This window comes from Chiloscyllium plagiosum, unplaced genomic scaffold, assembly GCF_037043375.1.
Source record: "Chiloscyllium plagiosum isolate Xiang-an unplaced genomic scaffold, Cpla_swu_hap1 HiC_scaffold_14, whole genome shotgun sequence".
NCBI classification, from domain to species: Eukaryota; Metazoa; Chordata; class Chondrichthyes; order Orectolobiformes; family Hemiscylliidae; genus Chiloscyllium; species Chiloscyllium plagiosum.
In genome coordinates this window covers 31,023,896-31,041,011 of record NW_028270152.1, presented here as the reverse complement: position 1 = coordinate 31,041,011, position 17,116 = coordinate 31,023,896, and the positions used below count along the sequence as shown (strand labels likewise).

General features: G+C 36.8%; 1 protein-coding gene across 1 annotated transcript in view; it reads left to right on the top strand.

The window, feature by feature from the left end:
• Positions 1-17,116, top strand: part of acad9 (acyl-CoA dehydrogenase family, member 9) — a 52,448-nt gene that overhangs the window by 29,950 nt on the left and 5,382 nt on the right. Inside the window, exons 9-17 of the mRNA XM_087994264.1 lie at positions 41-116; positions 689-759; positions 3,435-3,554; positions 4,186-4,314; positions 4,943-5,022; positions 6,782-6,908; positions 8,270-8,347; positions 11,953-12,081; positions 15,874-15,946. Coding sequence (XP_087850390.1) covers positions 41-116; positions 689-759; positions 3,435-3,554; positions 4,186-4,314; positions 4,943-5,022; positions 6,782-6,908; positions 8,270-8,347; positions 11,953-12,081; positions 15,874-15,946 — 883 coding nt within the window. The remainder of the gene's footprint in view (positions 1-40; positions 117-688; positions 760-3,434; positions 3,555-4,185; positions 4,315-4,942; positions 5,023-6,781; positions 6,909-8,269; positions 8,348-11,952; positions 12,082-15,873; positions 15,947-17,116) is intronic.

Genomic DNA, 17,116 nt, shown 5'->3' with positions numbered 1-17,116 from the left:
TTATGCCTTACACAAAACAAATTCTTCTATTCTTTTCCAGGTGGCCATGAGGATCTTGAATAGTGGACGATTTAGCATGGGAAGTGCATCTGCAGGAATGATTAAAAAACTTATTGGTGAGATTACAAAAAATAAATCTTCATAATATACCGACCAAAATCTGAATTAGCATCAACTTGAACCACATCTGGGTCCTACTGCAGAATTTGAGATTTTTTTTTAAGTTTAACACTGACGTGACCACCCGTTGCCTATTCCTAGCTGACAGACAGATTATTGCAGAGCTTTATTTTAACTTTCAAGATTTTAAGCATTAGTCCTTAAGGCTGCTGAGCTACTTATTCCACTAGTTCATCTGTTCGTACCATAAACAGAGGGCTATTTTACCATATAACAAAAATAGACAATCCTTTTAAATGGGATTCAAGTAAAATCATTATTGTTAGTTGGGGAGAAGTTGAGCATTCCATGGTGCTATTCAAAGAAGAACAAGGAGTTTTACCAGTTTCCTGATCTGTATCTTCTAAAAATAAATTAACTGGTCACTCAGCTTATTGGGATCATGCTGTGCTACTCCTTTAGTTTACATCGTCGTGATTGTAATTTAGTTACAAGTTGGTGCAGTAATTCTGAGAAATGCAATATATAAAAATTAAAATCTTCATTTTGTTTTTCTTTCTTTTTGTAGAGATGACAGCAGAGTATGCTTGTACCCGCAAACAATTTGACAGAAAATTGAGTGAGTTTGGGCTGATTCAGGTACATTTTCATTCTGCTATTTTTGTAAATCATTGCTTTGTATGACTAGTTGCTTAACAAACTAAAACTTTTGCAACTAAAACTTTTTGTAAATTGTCGTGGAAATTAAATTGACTCGACTCAAATGCTAGCAAGAGCAAAGAAAAAGTTTATTTTAGACCCCTGCAAAGGAACCCGATACATTGGCAAGACGATTCATGTAAAGGGCGCCGGGATAGCTTTCACATATTCCCTGCATACTATAATTCGCTGCTTCTCAACACCTCAAGGTCAGGGACCAGGAGCATTCGAGTTCCTTTCCATATATGGAGTTGTTTTTCTCATTCCTTGACCGTTGATATGATAGTTTAACTGGCCTTGTAAGTCAGCTGTTAGGTCGGTTTAACTGGCCTTGTAAGTCTGCTGTTAGGTCGGTTTAACTGGCCTTGTAAGTCTGCTGTTAAGTCTGTTTGCCTTTACGTTTTTTTCTGTCTGTCTGTCTGCAATACTTGCCCCTAGTTTCAGTCAGGTCCTTACTTCTTTATTTCCCTATGCTTTTATAGATTTCACAATAAATGTTAATTTTCCATTACATAAATATTGTTTTCTTATTATTTATTATTTTATGAAAGTTGTTAATGTAGCTGTACATTGTCGCATGTTTCCTGTGGCTTTTTAGCATAAACATTTTTTTTTTTCCCCATCTTTTCATGGGATGTGGATCACTGGTCTTGCTGGCACTTATTGCCCATCCCTAATTGTTCTTGGTAAGGTGTCAGAGTGTTACCTTGTTGAACCACTGCAATCCTTCAGGTCAACCTAAACAACAGTTAGCAAGTTACAAAGTACTGTTCGAAAGGAAGTTCCAGGATTTCAACCCAGCAACCATACACTCCTGTCCTATGGATAGTTTCTTACTACTTTTTTAAATTGTGTAAACTTACACAAATGTATAATGTACTAGAACTAATGAAACTGGAAGGTTCCCAAAGAACCTGTCAGACAGGTTTTATATCAGATGCTGAGAGAATCAGAAATGGGGAAACCTTAATCTTCTCAAAGCTATCTGTCACTGATACCTCTGTTCATATACAGTCTTACTTAAATTATACACTACACCATCCTTGTGAAAACCAAGTCCCCCCTTCACACATTGAGACCATCCAAGTCCCCCCTTCACACATTGAGACCATCCTTCATTGTTTTCTGGCATTCCCATTATATTAAATGAGACATATTCAGACCAGACCTTCAACTTAAAACTGAGCAGTATCATTGCCAAGCTTCTTACTGTTACGCATTTCTATTGACCAGCAAATTATTTGATTGTGGCTTCTACAGCAAATAACACACTGCCTGATTCGCAAAGCCAGCCCAATTTCTGTGATGTTATTCTCTCTGCTGTGTGGATGAGTGCATCACTGAGAACACCTAAAGCTCAAGGATGCAGCAGTTTGTTTGATCACTATCCCATTCGCTGCCTTAAACATTCAATCACTATCACTGACATACAGAGTTAGCAGTGTATACCATCTGTAAGATATCATCGTAACAAGTTGCTGTGATTCTTTAAACATCTTTCAGTCCTGCAACCTCTCTACCTCCTAGAAGGGCAAAGACAGCACTTGCATTGGGATAACACCATTTGCAGGTTTCCTTTCAAGCCTCTCACCATCCTGACTTGAAACTAAATCACCATGCCTTTATTGCCGCTGGGTCAAAATCCTAGACGTCCCAGATATCTTTGCAGAGTAAGTCAGATTAACTGCAACAAAATACAAATTGAAAACATAGAACATAAAACAATACAGCGCATAACAGGCCCTTCGGCCCTCGATGCTGTGCTGCCTGTGAACTATTCTCAGCTCGTCCCCCTACACTATCCCAAAATCACCCCAAAACATCACTTGACTTATCAAAGATCTAGTGGGCAATATACATTTATATTTTAATGTATCCAGACCAGGCCAAAAGCATATTCCCTAATTGTCATTTTATCCTTTCTTGATTCTTTCACTTGAATAGATCTTATTCACTTAAAAGGAAGTCATCAGACTCTCCTTTTTAGTGGTCTTCAAGTCATCCTTCTGTCTAAATTTTTAGAGATGAAAAAAAACTATCTTGCATTTGTTCAGTACCTTTTATATCCCAGAACCTCAAACTATTTGCCAACTCATTAATTACTTTGCATGATTTGTGTAGGCAGACTAGAGACCTGTAGTCAATGGGTGCTTAAGATGATTTAATTTATTTCTCATCAATACATTTGAATCATTCCACAATATGCATCAAAACTCTGAACTCTTTTAGTCATCTTGGGATTGAGATACCTGGTTACAATACATATAACAATATTATGAAATTGAAACAAACAATAACAAACTGCTGAAGAAACTCAGCAGATCTGGCATCATCTGTGAAGAGAAATTAGCGTGAATGTTTTGAGTCCTGTGACACTTTTTCAGAACTTTGACAGGAAAGCGATTGCAAAATGTGCCTTTTTTCAGCAATTCTCAAACACCTGTAGTTCTTGAGTCATTTGTTTGAATTTTTAAGCTAATTACTGAGTCCATGATTTAAGTTGTGTAATGTTTTGCCATTTTCAGCAGTAGGAAGTGTGTTTTGGTTGTCAGCAGATGATATGAGTCAGTTTACAAGGCAGTTTTCATGTATCGTACAGTTGGGGTTTCTTTTAGGAGAAGTTTACTCTGATGGCAATGCAAGCATACGTAATGGAGAGCATGGCTTACTTGACTGCAGGAATGATGGACCGTCCAGGAGAGCCAGATTGTTCTGTGGAAGCAGCCATGGTGAAGGTAGTGAACTCAAATTTGACATTATGTTTATGAAACATGTTTAAATTGTTCCATTTGTGATTTGTGACATTTGAGCAGGAAGGGGAGCAAGTTATATAAAAATGTCATTTTATTTACGGGTTAGTTTAGATGTGCATACCTTTGTATTTAGTTTTACCATGTCAATAACCAGATATAATGTGGAGACCTGTAAAGTGTCAACTGCATGTAATGTCAAAATACGAACTATATAACTGGATTGAACAACTGTGGATGTGATTAAAATGATCCTTGCCAGACCCCAAGCACAGGTTGGGAGTTAGGAAAAAATATTGCTTTCCTACCATTTTGTTGTCAGTGGCCAGTCGCAGAACATGACATTTTTTTCAACTATTAATAACAAAATACTGTATTATGGTGTTGCTGTTTTATATTACATACATCACAAACTGATAATTGAGCCACAAAGGACCATCATTGTAACCTTGATCTTTTTTATTATAATTACAACTTCTCCCAAATGTCGTTAAACTCCAACAACTTTTAAAAAGAAAACTTACATTTTTTGCTGCTACGTGTAACTAGTTTCATAACCATGTACACAATGTGTCTTAATTTGGATGATTCCTAACTGAGTCAGTACTTTGGTCAGATTTACAGTTCTGAGGGTGCCTGGATATGCATCAGTGAGGCTCTGCAAATTCTGGGAGGCCTTGGCTATATGAAAGATTACCCCTATGAGCGAATGCTCAGGGATAGCCGAATTCTTCTAATTTTTGAGGTAAGCTAAATGGCCCTAGTTATCATTATGTGCATCAAATCAGCTGAAATGACATTTGACAGCAAGACCTGACCACTCCTAACATCTTGGCACACACATAGTAGTCCATTGTACTGCCCTTCCTAACATAGGGTGCTGTACCAACCTTGTTGGAAGTGGCATGTGCCATTCAAAGTCTTCGTGTATCACATAACACTTGGAGCAGTGATGCCATAGAGCCCGGTCTTTGTGTTTTGTCAGATCAGTGGAGGTTAATATTTCAAATGCATATTGCTAAATCTGAATTTCAGTAAATGTGGTGTTGATGAAAATATAGATCTCTGGAATGGCATGATGTGCATGTTAAACAATAACAGAAATTAATATAAGCATCACTCAATGTGATCAACAGCATGGCTGAAGTATTTGATAGCACTATCAAATTGCCGAAAGCTGACCACTTTGGGAATAGATTTGGATTATACAAAGTATATAATGGATTATGAAGTAGGTGAACAATTAAAATTTGTAATTGTTTTCTACTAGTTGAAGTACAAAATGTATCTCGTAACAGCTATTTTTAACATTTTTATTGGGCTGCTTCTATGATCTTTGAATGTATCGATTTCATTTTTTCCATGTATTGCAGGGGACTAATGAAATTCTCCGGATGTATGTAGCCTTGACTGGTTTGCAGCATGCAGGAAAGGTCCTTACCGAGAAAATAAAGTATGTGGGCCTTAAGTAATTTTCGCTTTGACTTAAAGATTCTCCTTTTCAACTACATCCCAAAACTAATCCATGCTTGCCCAGATACTGAGAATTGGCAGTGCAGAATTTGTTGCACTTACCTTCATATTGAGACAACTATGAATAATGTTGCATAGACCTTTGACTCTAGTTTACTGAACCTTGATCCTAGTGCTGGTGCAGCTTATTATACTAATTTTAACCATAAATGTTTAATTTTACCAATTTCTCTGAAAAAAGGAAATTGAAGCTGATTCAAGATGTGTTTAATCTATAATTGCAGCATTGGTTAACATTCAAACTGGTGGAAATCACAAAATAAAGTGAAATTCCTGGAGAAGGGCCAGATTAAGATTTACAATAATAAAACACAGTGGAGGTTGAATTTTGAACCTAACAGAAGCCAAAAATGCAACTTTATTATAATAATTTACAAAATATGATTGTGTAACAAAGATTAAAAATTTTGTGAAAGTGTTGAATGGTGTTGGTGCAGTTCTTGGATGACAGTTCCATTAAGAATTCATGAATTCTGTATCAAATGAAAATGTAAGGATGCTAAAGTAAGGAATTTAGGGTAAATGGGCTAATACTTGAAGTTTTCATTTCATTATTTTGAGACCTGCATGGATTGAGGAAGTTCAGTATTTCCAATATGTTAAATACATTGAACATGTATACTGTGTCATTGGAGTGTGGGATGAAGGAGCTGCTGCCTACAAAGAGGAGTGTGTTCTTTCATATCTATTTTTGATAAGTGTGAAAATTTCCTTTCTCTTAGATTTTTTGGACCCATTGTAGAAACACTTGATTCCTATTTTAAAAGTTGTTGAAAAAGAATTTTGTTTAAGTACCTACCTCCCTGATGCGCAGTTGCATCATTATTGATCAAAATGAAAGACCATAAGTGATATAAGATGACCACTTAATGTAGTTAACTGCTTTACCATGTTTCTAAGTTACAGAATAGTATTATGGACTGTATGCTTAAAACAAGAAGCAAACCACAAACTTAAAATTAACAAAATTGTACATATTTCTCTTGACTATAGATTAATGCCCTGAACTGTTTAGTTAATAACTTTAGATTCCAGTAATTGCACCATCATATTTGAAGTTTTAATGAAGTTGTTACTTTTGGGATAAAATTAACAATAAACACTTTGGCCTTCTATTCAGAAGGCTGAGACTGAAGCGTTAATACAGAATTTAAAAGCATTCCTACCTTGATATTTGATGCACAAGAACACAATTGTGAGCAGCTCAAGCATACTCTGCCATTTGATAAGATCATAGCTGGTCTGATTGTGACCTCAACTTCCCTTTCCTGTCTGACATAATTCTTGAGTTCATTGCTGATCAAAAATCTATCTAACTCGGCCTTCAATGACCCAGCCTCCCAGTGCTCTCTGGGAAATAGAAGTACGCAAACTAAGCAACCTTCTTAGAGAAAAAAAACTCTTCCCCTTGCTGGTAAAGGGGTACCACTAATATTTAAAACCGTTATGCCAGACTGCGCCCCCCCCCCATCAAAAAAAAAGCAACATCATTCCTCAACCAGCAGCACTGGACAAGATTAATTTATTCATCGTCCATCCCATTCCAGTTTATAGTCATCCAGTTTGCAAGGTCCTTGTGCACTGTTACATGTGTAACAGTATAACTTTAAATTTATTGGCATTGAAGTTCGATTTATTTCTGTTGAACATTTTGTCACAGTTTTTGTGGTTCCTTTCAGAGCGATGAAGAGAGGAAACATTGGAGTAGTTTTGGAACTTTTAGGAAAAAGATTAGGAAGTACCTTTTTCAAAGAAGTGGATTATGGTCTCACTGGCAAAAATGGTGTCGTGCACCCCAGTTTGGAGGTACTTATCGCTATAAAATTACTATTACTGGTCTTAGTCTAAAACTGATTTGTCTTGGAATATAATTTTCCATTTGTCATCTCAATAATTAATAGAACCAATATTCAGTAGTTACTCAGCATCTTGAGAGAAGCACACAGATCTCCGTCAAAGATTCTCATGTGCAGTCAGATAAACCAGCTGACGACGAGTGACTGTATTTTGAACTTGAACTTCACATAATTTCAGAGGAGGAGCCCATGTGACCTCTTGTGCCCCTGCTGAGTTGCTTAAAAAACAGTTCAGATATTCCTCAAACCTTTTTCCATTTCCCTGCAATTGTTTTTTTTCTCTTGGCTTTCCCCTTTGAAAGCCATGATTGAATGTGCCTCCACCAAATGCTAACTTTCAGGCTCATATACTAACCATAGCTGACATACTTGCATCATTTCCTTAGCTGCAACAGTCATTTTCATATTCATTTCAGGTAACATAAAGGCAGAGTGCCTGGTGATACAACTTTGTCAGCCATTGTCTGCGAGGCAGGATTATGCTGGAACATTACAACCTGCCCTACATCGCCCCTTCCATGATGCTAATAGTAAATTTCCATCATGTAGTTGGTTAAAAATATAAGATACTATATTTTAAAAGTTACAGGCAATGCCCTGGCTATTGATAACCTGCATCTAAACATTTTTGATTTGGATACATGGCAGAGACACTGGCAATTTTTGGGAAGGTTTTTGTTTACCTCCTGTATGTCCTGTGATCAGTTTGTAAAGAACTGGTCTGCAATATTATAACATGACAACATGCAATATTATAAATCAGTTCTTTTTGAAGATTTCCCTGTTTTGCGTAAATAGAAGTTCCTTGTGTGAAGGTTGATTTGAAGTCTTCCATGTATGCCGATTAGTTTCCACATGTGGGTACCCAGCTGACTCAAAGGAAGTAACGGTATTTGGAATTAGGCAGGCACCGCCTATTTTAGTAATAAGATGAATTATATTGCAGAATTTGGGTTATCTGATTTATTTTTCACATGGTTACATTCTGTTAAGATCCAGTCATTTTTCACTAACTTGATTGAACTTAATCTACCACCCAGAAGAACTGTGCAGCTAATATGTGTGTGTGTGTGTGTGTGGAATTCTGAAAGGTGTTCGATAAAATATCTTATATTAAGCCTGTTTACAAAACTGACAACCATTAGATGGAAAGAGATAGCAATGCAGTGTCATGAATACAGTGTCATGTCATTGCAACCAAATAGTGTTTTCCAAATGTTTGGCATACCATCCTTTTTGTGATTAAAGGTGATAGAGACAGTAAAGTTGTGAACATATATTAAAGGAAATACTTGAATTTTTTTCCTACAGGACAGTGCCAAAAAATTGGAAGAGAATGTGTATTATCTGGGAAGCACAGTGGAAAACACATTGTACAGATATGGCAAGGTAATTAGGACGTGGCTGTTATTTAAGAGCAAAGCCATGTTTTGGAGGTATAAGTATCTTAAAATAACATTTTATGTTATTAAATGATACAGTACACAGTTCATTGAATAAATGCAGTATTTTATTCTTGTTGGGATGGGTAACTTTTATATTAAAAAAAATTATAAACCTGTTTTGGGCATGAAAGATTTGTCTTGAGGGCCACAATGTAGTGACCACAATCTGGATTTACATATTTGATTTTAAATATGTGTGTACGCACTTACAGTTGAGAGAGTTTACTTTTAAAAAGCAATCAGTTTTTTAAAAAAGTAAAATTGTCTGGACGGAGAGAGTACACAGATATTAAAATATATATAAAATTTCACATGCAAGCACATACATAAAGTGCATTTATTTTCTTTAGGAATAACCAGAGAGCACTTTTTTTAATAAAAGAGAAAATACCTTCACAAAGAATGAATATCTTTACAGGAAAATTGTCTCTCAGAAATGAAGTTATGAATGACATGTGAGAAATGGTCCTTGCTGTCCTTACCTACTTTACCATGCGGCATTATTATTTTGATATATATTTTGGTTTGCAGAATGTCCAGTTCAATTGTTTAGTGCTCAAAGTTCGCTCTTGTTGGGATGGGTCACTTAAGAAAAAATATTTATCAACCTGTTTTGGGAATGAAAGATTTGTTCTTGAGGGCCACAATGTAGTGACCACAATTTATAATTACACATTTGATTTTAAATATAAGTGTAAGAATTTACGGTTGAGAGATGAATTATACAGTCCAGTTCAATTGTGTGAAATACTGGACTTCACTTTTTGTTCACTTAGGTCTTGTTTAAGAGAACAATTCCTGAAAAGAAAGCAGCAAGTGTAGGGCAAATTGAATGAGAAACTGACCAGTTCAGGGCAGACTATTTGCAAGGAGCAAATGATAAAAAGAGAAACTAGTAGTAAAGCCACAACCAAAAAGAGTGTGCAGACATTAGACTCAACGATTGAAATAAACCAGAAACTCCTTGTCAGAGAGATGTACAGCATGGAAACAAACTCTTCGTTCCAACTTCTCCCTGACGACCAGATATCCCAACCCCACCCCAGGGAAAAGACTTTGTCTTAGTTAAATTAGTTTCTTTTAAAACTGAAAATCATTGCATCCGGGAGGAATGCAGCCACAGGGGAAGGGATCTTTTTTAAATTATCTACACTGCAACTAACTGGGGCTGGCTGTTGTGTGGGGGTTGGGCGGTGGTGCATAAAGGAGTTTCAGTCCATCTGATCTTAGCCAGAAAATTTATACTTTGGGATTTCCTGTCTGGAACTGTAACAAATTAGAGAACATCATGAAGGGTCTGGTGTGTAGTATAAAATGTGTAGAAACCAATAGACTCTCTTGACAAGTATTGCATCCTGAAAAAGTGGCCCAGTAATGATCTTTACAATCTGTAATAATCTGGTTCTGGGTGTTGGGGGGGAGCTGCCTGGATGTTTATGAATGATAACAATTTGTACTCTTACTAAGCAATTATGTATTCCATCATCAAGCAATTTCAAGACTGGAGAATTTGTCAGACCACAACTAGTCATGTGTCAAGGTTCAACATCAGGAGTTGTAAACATGGTTTTGTGCAACATAAATTGAGATGAAGCACATTTATTGTGGAGAACATAGAATCTTACCTGTTTGGCTGATTCCATTTGCTTTGGCATTATTGCAGTCTTCATTGCTGCTCATGGTTATTGTGCTTTATGTGAGTGCATGCCATGGCCTTATGACATAAAGAACAGCTTTACATGGAAACATTGCACTGCTACTTGTAGAAGATGAAGATCATTTAGAAACTAACCTAAACAAACTTATTGAAAGGTTAATACTGTTGCAACAAGGGGATCCTCTGGGGAGAAAGGCATATTGCACCTGAATGCATTCTGTCCCGACAACAGGACAGAATTATCAGAGGTAGTGACCCAGTGGTAGGAAGAAGTTGCCCTGGAGTCCTCAACATTGACTCAGGATCCTATGAAGTCTCATTTCATCAGATTAAACTGTTCAAGGAAATGTCTTGCTCATTCCCATCTGCCAGCCCTCCTGGCTGATGAATTTTGAATATTCCAAGTTGAACATGAGTTGAAAACAACAGAGTGTGGCAAGGGCATAGAATTTGCTCTGGTTAGGGTGTATCAATGACCATCACTGAGTGTGGCTTGGTCACTCTGCTATTGACCAAGCTAGACGAGAGTTAAAGGGCATAACTGCTGCATGCTCTGCAGCAAGCACTGAAGTAATAATCTTGGGAAAAGCATTTGCGACCCCATCCACATTGTGGAAGTAGGCCATTCAACCCCTTGAGTCCATACTGACCCTCTGAAGAGAAGCCTACCCAAACCCACTGCCGCACTATCCCTCAACATTGTGCGATTTAGCAAACCTGCACATCTTTGGACATCCTGACCAACGTACTTGACACAGATGCTTCTATCCATCTCCTTATTAGCAGTAGTAACTACCACACATTCTTGTAGAGACAAAGTCTCATCTTCAAGTTGAGGGTGCCTTCCATCATGTATGTTGTATAACAGTATCAGCATGCTACATAAGTGGGCATCATCACAGAATTGCAATCAATCATAAATCCTAACCTCATAGCTTAGGATAACAAAAATCTATCTATCTTTGCACCGAGGGTGGTCGGTGCCTGATATGCTTTGCCAACAGAGGTAGTAGAGGTAGGCATGATAATGTCATTTAAGATACATCTAGACAGATACATGAATGGATGAGCAGCAAAAGGATACAGGCCCTTAGAAAATAGGTCATAGGTTTAGATAGAGGATCTGGATCAGCGCAGGCTTGGAGGGTCGAAGGGCCAGTGCTGTGATTTTCTTTGTTCATTACCTTAAAAACATTGTGAGCCTGCTCCCATCAACTTTTCTGGAAGAATGTCCCAAAGACAGTTTTCTCTGAACAACTGCTGCTGCCAGACCTTCAGTGTTCCTGCAGCAATTTGTTTTGTTTGTGAATGTATCACCTATGATTCTATCTAGTTGTAAGAGATTTATTATAATTGGCTATAGCAATAGCAAAAGCGTATGAAATTGGATGCATAGCTAGGATGATCCAATCAATATAATACAAAAAACTAGTCTTCCTGTATAATATTTTGCTTTGACATTATCTACAATGCCGTGTCTAGTTATAGTCTCCTCACATGGCCTATGTCATGGCAGCATGAGAAGTGGTTAAGAGATGGACTACAAAGTCTGATCTAGTTTAAAAAATGCTTCTTTAGCACAGTAATTTGGAGAGCTTTGGCCTTTTTTTTTACTCAAGTGTCCGTCTTGGGGAATTTTGTTTGTGGTTAAGCTAACAAAGTAATTTGATTCTTTGCATGTGTATGAACTATCTGATTTGAATTGTAGAACATGTTGCATAAACATAAAGAATAATTAATTATGGGGAAAAAGCAAAATGTTTACTTTTCATACTGTAGTTTTTTAATTCTTTTCATATTTAACCAAACTACATTTAAGAGATTGAAGTGAGTAAACCTTTGCTACATTTCTGTTGAAGTTTCTCAAAAATATTGTGCCTCTTCCTCTTCAGACAATAGTAGAAGAGCAATTAGTAGTGAAGAGAGTGGCTGATATTCTCATTAACATTTATGCCATGACGGCAGTTATCTCAAGAGCTAGTCGTTCTATCAGCATTGGCCTTCGCAATCATGACCATGAGGTAGGTCCATACTATATTCAGTGAAAGTCAGTCACTTTAAATCACAGAGACCATCTGAATTATATTCCATTTCTGAAATTCTGACACCAAAACCTTATTTTCATGAAGCATTTTAAATATTTAAAATTGCAATATGCACTAATTGTGCAGCGTTTTACTTTGAGCGAGATAGTCTTAGAGTAAAAGGAAAAGAAGTTTTGAAAAATTATGTGTAAAAAGGAATCTTTTCTCTGTTTCAACGGTTGCTGAATGCATCCAGATTAAGTCTCGTGGGAGAAGGAAAGCCGTTGTCTATAAAGTTCACATTAAGCCAGCAGTCATATCTGATTATTACAGATGGTCTGTTGCTGTGAAATTTAATTGGGACTTATTTTCATTGTTGTTCCAATGCAAAATCTTTTAATTATGGCCAGTTTATGACCTACCAAAGATTAAATGGGTTGTGAAATTAATTTTTTTAAATTAATGAGGGAAGAAATAATGAAGTCACAGGGAAGTGAGGGCATGGAGGAAAATTAAAACACTTTGAACATATTGGGCCAAAAAAATTCACTTTTTTCCTTATAAGCATTTTTAGATCTGTCATTCTAAGTGTATTTCATTATGTAGGTCCCTTTTGAATTTCTCTTCCATTCTTAATTTGACAATTATCTGCCCAAAAGTAACCTAGTTTTAAATCTGCTTCTATGTCTAAATGGTTTCTGGGGAGTGAACAGGCAGCTAGCCTGGGATAAATTGTTCAATGTTTTGTTTCTTTAAGTTACACACAATAATTCCTGGCTTCTGCTCAATGTGTCCCCCAACTGGGCAGGCAAAAGATTGCAATTCAGTGTGGCAATGGGGGAGGCAGGAATAGAATTCCAGATATAAAACCTTTTTTTTTGAAGAGTTTATAGTAGGAGGAACACCTACTGCCCAACATTCCAACACAATAGCATTATTGTAGCCCAAAAAATAATCTTGATTTAACAATGACTATGTTCCATTTATTTCATTAATTTCCTGCTATTGCCTATGTGGCACATAGAGTCGTAGAGATATACAGTATGGAAACAGACCCTTCAATCTGACCCGTCCATGCCGACTAGCTATCCCAACCCAAACTTGTCTCATCTGCCAGCACCCGGTCCATATCCCTCCAAACCCTTCCTATTCATATACACATACAAATGCCTCTTAAATGTTACAATTGTACCAGCCTCCACCACTTCCTCTGGCAGCTTATTGTGTACACGTACCACCCTCTGCGTGAAAAAGTTGCCCCTTAGGTCTCTTTTATATCTTTCCCCTCTCACCCTAAACCTATGCCCTCTAGTTCTGGACTCCCCAACCCTAGGGAAAAGACTTTGCCTATTTACCCTATCCATGCCCCTCATAATTTTGTAAACCTCTATAAGGTCACTCCTCAGCCTCCGACGCTCCAGGGAAACAAGCCCCAGCCTGTTCAGCCTCTCCTATAGCACAAATCCTCCAACCCTGGCAACATCTTTGTAAATCTTTTCTGAACCCTTTCAAGTTTCACAACATCTTTCCGATAGGAAGGAGACCAGAATTGCACGCAATATTCCAACAGTGGCCGAACCAATGTCCTGTACAGCCGCATTACAATATACCATATTTTTGGAAACAAAAGTACATCCTCCTAACCTTTGTGCTGATCTTGCCAAATCATTGCTGTCAATTATTAATTCTTCCTTTATGAAACTGATATTTATTATAATTTAGTCAATTATTATTCACCAGTTATACATGTTCCAACTGATACTTTTCTTTTTAATCCTCTAGATCACATTTGCTGTGATTCATCTGGATGACTGATTATTGAGTTTTCTTATTCATTTGTATGAAATGGACCAATCCCTAGATGCCTCTGAGTTGGTAGTTGTTCAGTGGGCTACTTTTTCAAATTCAAATGCTAAGAATGTAAGAACCAGGAGCAGGAAGGCCATCTGGCCCTTCAAGTTTGCTCTGCCATTCATGGCTGATCTTTTTGTGGCCTCAGCTCCACTTACCCTTTCTCTCACTATAAGCCTTAATTCCTTTGCTGTTCAAAAATTTATCTATCTTAGCTTTAAAAACATTAAATGATGAAGCCTCAACTACTTCACTGGGCAGGGAGTTCCACAGATTCACAACCCTTTGAGTGAAGAAGTTCCTCCTGAATTCAGTCCAAACTTGTTCCCACTAATTTTGAGGCTGTTACAGTTTCACTCACCAGTGGAAATGACCTCCTGCTTCTATCTTATCTATTCCCTTCATAATTTAATATATTTCTATAGGATCCCATCTCATTCTTCTAAATTCCAATGAATATAATCCCACTCTACTCAGTCTCTCCTCATAAGCCAACCCCGTCAACTTCGGAATCAACCTAGTGAACCTCCTCTGCACTCCCCTCTAGTGCCAGTACATCCTTTCTCAAGGAGACCAAAATTGCAAGCAATACTTCATTCGATTATCTGATGAAGTACTTTTCGCCCATGTCGTTTGGATAATCAAGGTTACTCTGTATTAATGCAAATGGCCCAATTCATATTGTACTGGACAAAATAGTGACAACCATTTTCTGATTGGTTAAGGATTGCCCTGAGAAACTAATTAGTCAACCGGCCTGGGTTTAAAGCTTAAACAGAGCTTGGCAGTTTACTGTCAGTCATCATTACTGGTACATTCTGCAATGTAACATCTTTACAAATCAAATTCCACCTGCCAGCCAAAAATTACACTTCTCTCATACAGTATAAATATTTCCCTATTGTTATTTCTTGCAAATTGCCCTGATGAATACCAGACTAAAACTTTAACAAGGTTTCAGTTTCTTTTTAATACTCCAACTAGGTAAGTGAGCTGATAATGACTTTTTTTCTTAAGCCTACAAAGTCCTCCGTTATGTTTTGTGCTTTTAAACTGTTAGTTTACTTCAGTTCATTTTAAATGCCTGGTTGATTTTCTGTCAAATAAATGGTGGATATTTTATCCATAATTCAATATAGTCCTCCTTATAGAGCAGATAACTAAAGGAATCAGTGGTGTGTCATACTTGGTTCCCTTCTTACGTTTGAACAGTTATGCCTGTTAGAATTTGTAGGACTTCCAAATAATAATTTTAATTTATTCAAATAATTGCAAGCTGTACTTGTGTCCAATCAAAAACTTGCAAAGTAAATCACCACCTATCCTGATTCCTAAAATTAAATATTTTGAAGAACTGTTTTTATTTAATAAACACACATGATGTAAATTAGATGCCATCAGAGACTATGCACAAGAACATGAACTGCAGTGAACCATTTTTATGATGACAGGAAATACAATTTGACAGGTGAAGAGATAATGTTGGGAAGATTGAGGATATAGAAGCGGGTATAGTAGATTTATTAAATAAGTGGGCAAGTCACAAAATAAAACAGATCCTAATTTTCTGGAGATTGATAATAGATGTAAAATTACAAAGAGTCAGTTAAAGCATTTATCACAGGTAAACTTACCAGCCATAAATATAGTTTCTGTCACAATGCTGATTCAAATTGAAGTTACTATCCAGTTCTTTCCAAAAATTATGCAAATTTTTTCATTAATAAATTTTAAACACGTTTGTTTGATATTTAGTTTACAGTGGCTGCAGGAGTTGAATTCAGTATCTCTTTTGAATCATATGCTTTTTTCCATTTCTGAAAGCATGCTTTAATGCTTTCCACAGGAGTAATAGAGAGACAGACAGCATCTGCTTCCTTTTTGGTTTGACATTATTTCCTGAAGGCTTTTCCAGATGTTCTCTGTTTCTCTCACCAGGTTTTACTTGCCAACACCTTTTGCTCTGAGGCCTATTTCCGGAATAATTACCTCTTGGCTCAATTACAGAAAAGTGAGTTATTTCATTAATTAATTGATGGCAGTTGCTGCTAAGAACTGACTGTCTATTTCATGTGCATAAAACAGACCTTGGCATTTTGTTCTGAAACTAAAATCTGTAATCTGTGGTAATATAACTTAGGATATTTCCAATTACAAAGTTTAAACAATGTAAAACTAATATCCCATTTTAACTGAAAATAAAATAATCCAGATTTTGAGAGGCTGATTTGTGGCTGGTGTCCCTTGTGCATAAAGTATCCAGTGTAACTGTGCTGCAGGATGAATTAACTAAGCATTTATTCTGCACAAGTTATCTAGCTTCCATCACTTACATCGGCTGGAGAACTATTGAAGGTGAAAAGTAGTAATAATGAATATTATGAAATTCACAATGAAATGATTGATTTTAAAGATGAAAAGATGTGGAGAATTACTTGAAACGGAAAGCATTCTTTTCATTCCTTCCTATTCTGCCCAATTAAAAATAACCACCTTCCTGGCAGAGGAATCAGAAGTGTCATATTTCTTCTCATAGCAATTATATTTTAGATCCTTGTTATCAGAAACAGTCGTTGGTAAGTTATAGAATGACCTATTGTGTTCTCAATCTCTGCAGCAGAATACCAATCCAAACAGGGACACACTGTGAAAATGTAGCTGGCTACTGTTGTGTATCCAGCCAGCACTAGGTGCCATGATTTTGGCATCATTGCATTGGATTACAGGTTAAAGCATCTGCAATATATGAATTAATGAAGCTATTATAGAACACACCAGATGATGTAAATTAGATGCCATCAGAGACTATGCACAAGAACATGAATTGCAGTGAACCATTCTTATGATGATAGGAAATACAGTTTGACAGGTGGAGAGATAATGATGTTGGGAAGATTGTGAGGATCTAGAAGGTAACAGTTATGAGGAGGGGCCAGGCCATGAAAGAGTTTGAAAAACAAAACTTCAAAATCGAGGCACTGTTTACTTGCTGAATGACTTGGATCTCAGGTACTGTGTGACAAGTGAACAGTACTGTACTTACACTAAGTCATAGTCAGGGTTGCCTTAATTTAAGGAAGGTAGAATGTGAGTTAGAATAATCAAGACTAGTGTTAGTAATGACATGGATGAAAATGTCATCATGATTAGTTGATGAAATGTCAGTAATACTGAGTTGGAA